Source organism: Nicotiana attenuata, unplaced genomic scaffold (genome assembly GCF_001879085.1).
Source record: "Nicotiana attenuata strain UT unplaced genomic scaffold, NIATTr2, whole genome shotgun sequence".
In the NCBI taxonomy this organism is placed as follows: domain Eukaryota; kingdom Viridiplantae; phylum Streptophyta; class Magnoliopsida; order Solanales; family Solanaceae; genus Nicotiana; species Nicotiana attenuata.
The window spans coordinates 10507-21285 of record NW_017671807.1 but is presented as its reverse complement, the minus strand read 5'-3'; the positions used below and the strand labels follow the sequence as shown (position 1 = coordinate 21285).

At 37.2% G+C, this 10779-nt stretch overlaps 2 protein-coding genes across 2 annotated transcripts; one reads left to right on the top strand and one right to left on the bottom strand.

The window, feature by feature from the left end:
• The first annotated feature begins 583 nt into the window (after positions 1-583).
• On the top strand, positions 584-5663 carry LOC109210346 (probable polygalacturonase). Its single transcript, XM_019373749.1, has 5 exons — positions 584-1177; positions 2456-2576; positions 3113-3361; positions 4030-4183; positions 4447-5663. The coding sequence occupies exons 1-5, from the start codon at positions 764-766 to the stop codon at positions 4970-4972; spliced, it is 1464 nt and encodes a 487-aa protein (XP_019229294.1). The 5' UTR covers positions 584-763; the 3' UTR covers positions 4973-5663.
• Positions 5664-6113: 450 nt separating this feature from the next.
• LOC109210345 lies at positions 6114-10195 on the bottom strand. Its single transcript, XM_019373747.1, has 5 exons — positions 9780-10195; positions 8865-9082; positions 8148-8276; positions 6604-6735; positions 6114-6524 (listed from the first exon to the last, which is right to left on the bottom strand). Exons 1-5 carry the CDS (start codon positions 10117-10119, stop codon positions 6411-6413), a joined length of 933 nt encoding a protein of 310 aa, XP_019229292.1. The 5' UTR covers positions 10120-10195; the 3' UTR covers positions 6114-6410.
• Positions 10196-10779: the final 584 nt, after the last annotated feature.

The window sequence follows — 10779 nt, the reverse complement described above, 5'->3', positions numbered from 1 at the left end:
TTATACTATTAAAATCCTCATGTTGGGCACGTGCCTGCACGGGCAAGCACCACCTAGTAACAACTAACAACCATAAAAGCAGTAAGATGGAGAAAGTCCAATTGAGCCCAATTAAATTAGAAGAATCAATCTAAATAATCGCTCAACCAATCACTTAAACTCAAAATAATCGGCATATATATATATATATATATATATATATATATATAATTACTCCCTCCGGCCCAATTTAATTAATTTTTTGGCCTTTTTTTGTGGTCCACAATATTTAATTTTTTTCCAGATATCAAGAAGGAAATCTTTTTTTCGAAGTTACCCTTGCTTAGGAGTATTTCTTATATTTTTAATTAACAAATTAAGGTTAATATGATTAATTCTATTGTTAATTAATACTAAAAGGTGAATTCATTAATATGTGTAAAAATAACTAAAAATTATTTAAAGTGGACCGAATAGAGTAATATATAATTTATGTATATTGACTAGAAAAAATAAATAATAAATTCAGTTGGCTATTTGTGTAAATGAGACAAGCCCATCAACGTTCAATAAGGAAACTGGAGCCCATAAGTTGTCAGTTTTCCCGACTTAGCCAAGGCAACAACCGTCCCCGGTCCTTTCCATTTCTGTAAATCAAAAAGAGATCTTTCTTCTCCACTCTACTACTCTAAGCTGTGATCTACTGATCTCATTTCCATTTCCCTCTTCTCACTCCACAGATTCTCAATCCTTCATCAATTTTTATAACTATTTGTAATAAATAATGACAGATTCTTTCAGATTCCAACACCGTAAACTTGAATACAAGCGTTTGGTTCCATCATTTTTGTCGTCTCACCGTACTCTTCTTACTCTTCTATGGACCATTGGATTTATTCTTATGGTCGCTTGGCAAAGGACTGCAGTGGATCGCCTTCTGATGTATCGAGGTTGGGGCCCACCTCCTCGGCCCATCCCTAAGCTACGGCCTCTAGTCTTAAATCTTTCCGATTTCGGAGCTGTTGGCGATGGCGTCACTTTAAATACAAAGTCATTCGAAAGGGCAATATCGGAAATTCGAAAGCGAGGTGGCGGCCAGCTCAATGTTGAGCCTGGTTATTGGCTCACGGCGCCATTTAATCTCACTAGCCACATGACGCTCTTCTTAGCTGAAAATGCCGTTATACTTGGAATTGATGTAAGTTTCCTGTGCGTACTAGATATCGTTTAATTTCCCGGTGCTAAACTGTTTGAAAAGGTTCGGCTTTTAGTTCGGCCAGAAGTACTGTGTGTTCAAAATTCAACCTTTAATAGTAAATTAGTAATTACAGGAAATTTGGTTACTAACTCCAACAGAACGAGTCATTTTACTTGTATTTCAAGTTCTAATACCAACCGGAGACCTGATAGTTCACCCCTTTAGTGTACATAGTTGGGTTTTGGGATCAAGAGTGATCGCAAATATGTTAGGTCACCTGCAACTCAGCATGCAATGTAATGGTGGAAATGTCAGACTTCACGACGGAGAAGTGGTGACGGGTCTAAAATTTAAAGAAAAAAATACTACTACTATTATTTACTCTGCAATTTTTATGTTACTCAAGGATACTGGAGTTCGGAGGGTAATAAAAGGAATCTAGTTAATGTTACTAATATATCTTAAAAGATTTAGGACAGGTCCTAATAGTAATTTTCTGTTGAGTATGCCTAATAGGGCTGGAACATAACCCTTTTCTGTTCCTTTACTAACAACAACCACAAGTTACTGCCATTGTGTATGTACACGCATGAAAAATTGCATACATTGGGGGGGGGGGGGTGAATTTTGCACCTACACCTGTCGGAAATGGTCAGAAATATATAAGAGGACGGTATAGGAATGGCAGTAAGCAACAAGGGCAGATGCTAATAAAATGCCTATATTTCCATGTAAAGAAAAAACAAAATATTCCTGTTTTATATGCATGTGCACGAGAAAGTCATTTATCTAGGGAAGAACAAATGCAGTTACACCTGTCAGGAATGCCCAAAATTACGCATCTATGCTGAAATGAGAAGATGGTACTGACCTTGTTATGTGCAGAACTGTTAAATGCAGACAGTAATGCTATAAAATCAACTGAAGTTTATTTAACTCTTGGATAGTTCAGACTCGTGAAAGATGGCTACAGTTGGTTGTTTGCCAATAGACTCAACTGCTATTGGACTTTTGGGGCAAACTTTGACATGAGATCTTGTCTCTATTAATGTGTCAAAGTTCATCTTATATTAGATGGTTGAGATTGATTACTGTTTGAAGCTTTTATGAATTGGTTCATTTATTTCCTTCTTTGAGAAGTAACTTCAGCACATGTTGTTTTGTCACATCCGAACAATTATTAGGTCTATTGTGGTACAACAGTATAGGCAAGTATGCTCGGTCAAAGGTCATATACGTACTGTTGCTAAATTATAAGGATTTAAATGCATGTAACAGGACGAGAGCTATTGGCCACTATTGCCTCCTTTGCCATCATATGGTTATGGAAGAGAACGTCGTGGGCCACGTTATGGAAGTTTAATCCACGGGCAAAATCTTAAGGATGTCGTCATAACAGGTAAAGTTGTAATACCTTACTAAAAAGCTGTAAAGTAGTTTTTCAATTATTCCTTCAATTTTGCATCAGTGCTAATTTCTCACTGTTTACAAATTAATATAAGTAACTATACATTTGAAGTGTTTCCCAAGTTATCTGTGTGGTAGTTAAGGCCTGGTGAGAAGGACCCATTCCTCTTCAAGATTTGTGCACATGCTAAGTTATTAAGTTTGTCTAGTGTTTCCCAATATATCTTGTGTTACAGATAGGGTTAAGAAGCTCAAGATAGTAAAACTATAATAATAAAATATGTATGGTCACTGTCATGCGTGCTGTTCTGCAGAGTGTTCTTTGTCCCCTATCTCTGCTTTTGGCCTCTAATATTGACTTGATAAGCTATGTATCTTGTTTTCGGATAACTGCGTGTTGCCTCTGCACCATGTTCTCTCCTATAGCGACAAGCTCGCCAAACAAAGTGCATATTTAAATGTGATACTGAAACATTGATTCAGCATAGTGCGAAAATGTTTCTGATTGTTTAAACAATTGAGCGACAGGCCATAATGGTACCATTGACGGGCAAGGCCAATCATGGTGGGAGAAATACCGCAAAAAGCTTTTGAATCACACAAGGGGCCCACTTCTTCAACTTATGTGGTCGAAAGACATTCACATTTCTGATGTTACATTCCGTGATTCTCCATTCTGGACTCTCCACCCTTACGACTGCCAAAATGTTATTATCAGAAATGTAACTATTTTGGCTCCATTGTCTGATGCCCCAAACACTGATGGAATAGACCCTGGTGAGTCCTCCTTATTCCCTTGTATTAAGAAATCGTTCTTCATGCCTTTCTTGATCCCTTGGTTTTATATCTGTAATTTGGATATCGGCTTTCTGCCACTTCATCACCTTTGATCTTTTAAATGCTTGTATTGACCTGCCATAGACATATGCTCTGTAGGAATTGCTTTCTCAACCAAAAAACTTTTGTAATATGAAGAGATAATTGTCAAAAAAGAAGAAATTTGCTCCATCTCATCCAAGACTTCCTTTCTTTAGAAACTAATGCATTCAGGGCAAGTGTATAAAATACCTTCGTACCAGCAGAAATATCTTGTTTTGCTCTCCACTCCTTGACTTTTCAAACAAATGTTTCATTGAACACTAGTTTTTAAAAAGGTACATTATTAGACATGCTAATTTTTACTGTTTGGTAGGCATGTGTTTTCTGAAGATTTACTTTCTATTTTAGAAAGAGCTAGCCGTATTTTATCTCACTCTCTATATATAATCTTAAGTCTGAAATGGTTCATTCATTTTGGGAAGGAGGGACTTGTGAGGTTGTAAACTGGAAGACTAGGTCATTTTTACATGTTCAATGCTATTGCATAAGTATGTTTTTCTGTGTCATATCCTTTAAGACAAAAATATTGAGCAGATGGATCTTATATTGTTGTTTGGCCTATGCAGATTCGTGCGAGAATATGGTGATAGAGGATTGTTATATAAGTGTGGGGGATGATGGAGTTGCAATCAAGAGTGGCTGGGATCAGTATGGAATTGCATATTCCCGGCCTTCTTCCAACATCACTATCCGTAACCTCATAGTCCGCTCAATGATTAGGTAATATTTGTTTCCCTATTATATTATAATTTTCTTCAAGTTTACTCCTTGCTGCAAAAAAAAAAAATATCATTTCCTGTTGTTATTACCTCTCTGGATCTGTCAGCGTAAAAGTTATGCATAATCCCTGCTGCATTAAATTTTTTCATCACTAACTTGCGGTTACATATTTATTTTCTCACTTCATCGCTAGAGACTAAGTCAGAGCTTGAGTGCTGCGTCCTTTTGGTTTTAATGTCAACTGACTCGTTCATTATTAACAGTGCAGGAGTATCAATTGGAAGTGAAATGTCTGGTGGAGTGTCAAATATAGTAGTGGAGAATCTCCTTGTATGGAACTCAAAAAGAGGTATAAGAATTAAAACTAGCCCGGGTAGGGGTGGTCATATTCGACATGTAAGCTACCGCAACCTGACACTAGAGAATGTTCGTGTGGGCATTGTAATTAAGACTGATTACAATGAGCATCCTGATGAAGGTTATGATCCAAAAGCCCTTCCAGTTATTGAGGATATAAGCTTTACTGGTATTCGTGGACAAGGAGTTCGAATACCAGCACGTATTTATGGAAGCCCTGAGATTCCTATTCAGAATATTACTTTTCAGGACATGTCCGTAGGAATAACATACAAGAAGAAGCATATCTTCCAATGTTCTTTTGTTCAAGGACGTGTTATTGGAAGAATCTTCCCTGCCCCATGTGAGAATCTTGATTTGTATGATGATGGAGGAAAACTACTTAGGCGAGCAACAACACAGAATACGAAGGACTTGGATTATGATGGTTGAGACGAAAGGTGCTTTATTCCTTAAATGAAAATGTTGGTACAACAGCTGATGGCTTGTCGCCGGCAACATTTGATCTTCTTGATCCATCGAATCCACAGTCTAATGCTGGGAGGTTAGAGCATGTTCTAAAGTGTTTGCAGTTGTTACATAGATTTGCAAGAATGAAAGGAGTACATGGATGGAGTACCCACCCGGGGAGCTTTTAATAGGCAAACATTGCCTCAATCTCCCCGGAGAGGGTACTAGTTTGGTTGCGAGGCTGCGACCAGGAACAGAAGCTCCAGTGCCCACAGTAATACCCAGGCTGGTTGGACATCTGCCATTAATACAAGGGCACAAAATTCGTCATGGTTTATTGCAAAAGATGAAACTGAATGTCAATTCTTGGAGAAATCTCACAGGCCTGGAGAGTGGGGACATCAAGGGACATGCTCCACATCTCATTCATATTTTTTTCTATTTTATTTTGTTTAATCTTCTGGTTCGATATGTCGGAAAAAGGTATCGAATTGTGGAAAAAATGGTGTAGGTGGTCTTTGTATATTTACTTCAGTTCCATAAAAATATGAGAGAACACATTCATACATTAACAGATACAATATCTTATTCATCCCCCAGGTTATACAGCACCGTTGACACACTAACTTGTCCCGACTATCGTTATTTACTTTCAAATAAAGATTATTCCTCATCTCGAATTTGGTTCATATGCTTCCATTAGGATATGGGTGATAGACAGCTTGTTCCTACTTAGCTCATTGCATAAAAAGTTAGATTGTGTATATTAAAACAAGTATTTGGTTTGTACGGCATCATTTGTTCCAAAAAACATTTTCAATCTTTAATCAGTATATCACTGCTTTGTTATGTAAATAGCTTCGTTTGGATGAACGTTTGGCTCAATGAAGGATGTCATAGTTCTACTATAGTAACAGACAATTATGTGAGGATCTCCTCTCTTTTTTGGGTGCTTGATTGAACATTCAATTATATTATAGTACATGATAATCATCATATGTTACGATCAGAACGCCATTTTCCTAACAGTAATTTGTATAATTGTATTAACAAGGTTTTAACCAAGTACAGCTAATACATGAACTGCATATATACTTTATGCAGCTTTTATATATGCGAGAAATTAAACGAACCGGAGATGGGATAAATAATGGATAGTTTTACACAATATATTTTTAATACCTCAGATTCATCTAGCACGTCAAACAATTTACATAAGCGCTGGTTATCCTACGTGACTCAAGTCACATAACAAGAAGCTTTTCCACCAATGAAGGCAGAAAAATAAGATGAATCCAACATGAAATAGGAGTAAGACTTCCACATTACAATGAAATGATACAGCAGCTCTCATCTACATCCTCCAAAAGAAACAGAGGGCCTCTAAAAACTATATGATATACCAAGTACACTTTATACCTTAGACTATTTTTAGTTCTTTAAGCCATGCAGTGTGTAATGGGCATGGATCTGGTTTCCCTTCTGCGATTGCCTTCTCAGAGAGTGAATAGAACCATCCGTTTCTCCATTTGAACTACAAACATCAGACAAATAGGATGGTTAAAACACACAATTCAAATTATAATGTCAATTAAGAAATCTAAATTTCTTACCTCCTTGACAGCTGTTGGAAAGTGTGCAACCGCTCGGGAGTAAGCGCACAGCCTATCCTCCATCGCTTCCTCAAAAACTAGACCTTTCTCTGCAGCTGCTGCAGCTGCAAGCTCAGCGATCAGTTGAGACACCTGAAAACAGTGAACTAAGTTAATAACGTCCTGGCATCTACATTATCACCTGTATTTGCTGCAAACAATTAGAAAGAAAGCGAAGCATCCAACTTTCAGCTCCTCTTATTAATAGCATCTGCTTGACTATGACCAAAATGGCCATGGAAAACCACATTAGTTTGGAAAAATGAGGGGGACAAAAAGAGGAAAAGCAAAGAAATGGGTGATGCGGAGAGCCTGAAACCCAGCCTAGGTTAGGTGGTACTTTGCCTTTTCATGTGGACAAGGGTGACTCAATTTGGTAAAAACTGGAACAAGAACTTTCCAGAGTGCATTTAGTCCCCATTGCATACAATGTATAGTTGGTCTAAACACTGACACAACATGGATTAGAAGATCCAAGAATTACTGTAGAACCGAATAAAAATGCTATGCTCCATTGATGCGGCCTCGAGCAACAATTACGGTAACTATACAATAGAAACAGAGTTGATGAGAACCAAAACCAGTTTCTCTTGATACACTACATATATGTAAGCCACTAATACCATGAATATCGTCAATACACAGTGTTTTGGTTAATTCTATTTCCACTAGTGAAATCTTCTGTGTGAGATCTGAGCTGCAAACGTTCCATATTCTTAATCCTATGTACGGGAAAATCAGCTGAAAAGTGAATTAAAGTATCAGTAGTTATTTGAGCTTTCCTAATACCTCATACAAGGTGTCTCTACATAGGCTATAGCAACAACAGCAATACAAATCAGTTTGTGTTCTCTGTCTCTCTCACTTAAAACCTAAGTTGCTCGGACTCGGGTGCGGGTATCCGATACGGGGACGGATCCAAATATCGGGTTCAGCAAAATCTAATAAGATTCAGAGGTGCGGATCCGGATATGGATATGGATACGGGTGCGCGGATTCGGCTAATAAAAAATAGAGCTATAAAAATATTGTAAATTTTGAGAGATATTCTGAGAAAAACTTACATGAATATTGTAGAATTCGATCTTTCATTCTCCAAGATGGACATTATTCTTTCATTCACCTAAATCTGTTTTATTTTTTATTTTGAAAATCAAAATCTCAATTTTTCTCCCAAATTGTCGATGGACTCCGGTCAAAGTGACCGGAGTCAGTTGACCGAATCCGGGACATATCCCGCTCCCGCTCCGGTCCACGTCTCGTATCGGGACGGGGACGGCACCAAAATCGAAGAGCCCGCACAACTTAGCTTAAAACAAGGTGGCTTCTTTTGATTTTTTTATTTTTTTTTAATTTTGAAACTAACAGTAGTCTTAAAGGAGTTATGGTGTTAGGGTAGTTGATTCTAAGACCTGAAACAAGATAAATAAATAATGCAACCTAAGCTTTCAAAAGCAAATTAAAAGTGGATATCTTTCAAAGGATTTCATAGATGAGTCACTCACCTCAGAGCGATACTCTTTTTCAACAGCTCCTACTGTTGCTCCAGGATGACGAGCTCCAACAAGCATGAAAGCACATATCCATATAAGCTTCTCCAACATTTGCTTCTGAAAAGGCTCCTTCTCAAGTACCTGGTTTTTCACAAACACAAAATGCATTACAGATCCGAGTAGCGGATTAGTGCAGGCTACTACAAGGCACAGTGCTTGAAGATGAATAATGGACTTCCTGGACCATGTAAACTTGTAGGTGAAAATTAGAAAAGGAGATGCAATCTCTAAAGACTTCACTTGGTAAGGTACACGATGAAATAAAATGAAAGAGGTCTTCAATCAATGAAAGAGGTATACTATCAGTAGTAAAAAGGCAGCCCGGTGCACTAAGCTCCCGCTATGCGCGGGGTCCGGGGAAGGGCGGACCACAAGGGTCTATAGTACGCAACCTTACCCTGTTGAATAAGAAGCCTTCAATGGAGGAAAGTGAGTCTAGTTTTTCGATAAAGGGAAAGTGAGTCTAGTTCATCATGGAGGAAATCAAATTGATGCTAATGTTAAACATGTATGTTGAAGTGTTCAAAATACAGCACACTAAACTTAAATCCATATTCTGAAAAAAGTCTTCTAGCCAACTTTCAATTCAATAGCATCAAACGGGAATTTTCACTGCATGATTATAATGTTATAATGAGCAAATAATACCATGTGAAGTTCATTCTTTACCTTGCAAGAGAGTCCACCAGCCTGTAATCTTGCAGCCACTGCAGATGCCCATTTTCCATAAGCTGCAGTCAATCCTTCTGGATTGGTATCAGTTTTCCCATCAGTAGGAGGTTCACCAAGCTTTGATACTGCAAAATATGCCAAAACTTGGTCTGCATCACCGAGACCTTTACTTTGGAACCAAGGCTCCAGCATTCCATTCTGGAAAAATACCAAATCTGCCACATCAAGATTTATTACAGGGTCACATCATCCATTAAAACATAAGTTAGCCCAAACTACACCCAAAAAGAAATTCAGAAAAAAGGAAATAGTACATTAACAATGCAACACAATAAATACGCCTCAATCCCAAGGAAGTTAAGCATCAGGTATATGAACTCACTATTCATATCACTCCATTTACATAAAAATAAACTACGTACTTAATAATAAAAATAAAAAGCAATACTAAAGTTCTCTACATTTTCTATTGGCATATTAATATTTCTTTCAAATCTACTAAAAGACTCCTAGAAATATTGGACAATACACCATCAATGCACGAGAGAAAAAAAAACAAATTTATCACATCAACAACACTACTATTAACAACAGAAATTTCTGCAGCGCCTAAGCTTAGCTTCAATCAAAAGTCACAGATATTAACAAATATAGCATAACACCTTAGAACGAAATTATCGTGTTGTACGTAGTAAACAAAACAACTGAAATGTACTAATGGGGAAAATAAATTATACTCCTGTTATTCTTTCAATTTTGAATTTTTTATTTTACACTTGACAATATCATTTATAGTCACACAAATTTTTATTACTTGTTTTTATAACATGTTTCAAAAATCCTTGAACTCCATGCTCAATCAAACAATAATACAGAGTAACAGTATAGTAAGGGGAAGTCCAGCATACATACCGCTCCAACGAGATTTAGGAGTAGCTTCAAGTACTGCTTCAAGATCATCATTCCTAGTGCAAACCAATATTGGACCAGCAAAATCAATAGGTACAGGTTCACCCCTTTTAACCAAAACATCATCTCCATTACCCAAATCTTGTAAAGCTTTGCCCACACGTCCACCTCCGACTATGATTGCAGGAGCTACTTTTGTTGTGGTGCCAGTAGCCATATTAGCTGAGGTGGAATATGATGCTCCAATTTTGAAATTGAGGTTGATTCTTGAAGTGGGTTTTGTATAGTGGTGCCAAATTGTTGAGCTAGAGAGTGTGACAGCGTTCGCCATTGCTGCCTTCATTCTGCACAGTTTCTGGGGCCATGGTTTTTTTCTGAAGTATTAATTAATGAAAAGTGGGTCAAGAAGAGAGCCACTCGTTTTCACTTATGATCCAGAATTTTTATCACTTTATCAGTGGCGTAGGTGGTAGAAATTTGGATCCGGTTTGATGAAAAATTCTAGTCGGGTATGTATCCGGATTGCTAGTTGTTGGGCTTGGTTCAGACGTGAATAGTAGTTATTGGGCTTGGTTAGCTTAAAGCCCAAATCAAGCTGGGTTTCTGGCACCAAGAATTACTTATGAGAAACTTTCAGAAACCACTATGTTTTAGGGTGTTTGGTATAAAGAAAAATATTTTCCAAGAAAATATTTTTTTGGAAAATAAATAGTAATCTTATTCATTTTTTGGTGTTTGGTACGCAAATCAAGGAAAATATTTTCTCAAGAGTATTCATAAATAATTTTGATACAATAAACATGAAGCCATAAACTTTCGAACCAACAACCTTCCGAACCCACAAATTTCATAAACTTCTGAACCGCAAAATTTTCGAAACAGCGAAATTTCGAACCCGTAAACTTTATAATTTCTAAACCCGTAAACTTCGAAATACATAAACCTCCGAACTCATAACTTTTGAACTTGTAAACCGAAAGACGAAAAAAGTAAACTAAAAATT

Bases quoted from the DNA above. Each gene is read 5' to 3' on its own strand.
- LOC109210346 (XM_019373749.1), top strand. From the start codon at position 764: ATGACAGATTCTTTCAGATTCCAACACCGTAAACTTGAATACAAGCGT. The intron at 3,362-4,029 runs GTGAGTCCTCCT...TGGCCTATGCAG, and splicing joins CACTGATGGAATAGACCCTG to ATTCGTGCGAGAATATGGTG. The intron at 4,184-4,446 runs GTAATATTTGTT...CATTATTAACAG, and splicing joins ATAGTCCGCTCAATGATTAG to TGCAGGAGTATCAATTGGAA.
- LOC109210345 (XM_019373747.1), bottom strand. From the start codon at position 10,119: ATGAAGGCAGCAATGGCGAACGCTGTCACACTCTCTAGCTCAACAATT. The intron at 8,277-8,864 runs GTAAAGAATGAA...GTGAAAAACCAG, and splicing joins CTGGTGGACTCTCTTGCAAG to GTACTTGAGAAGGAGCCTTT. The intron at 6,525-6,603 runs GTAAGAAATTTA...TGATGTTTGTAG, and splicing joins TTCCAACAGCTGTCAAGGAG to TTCAAATGGAGAAACGGATG.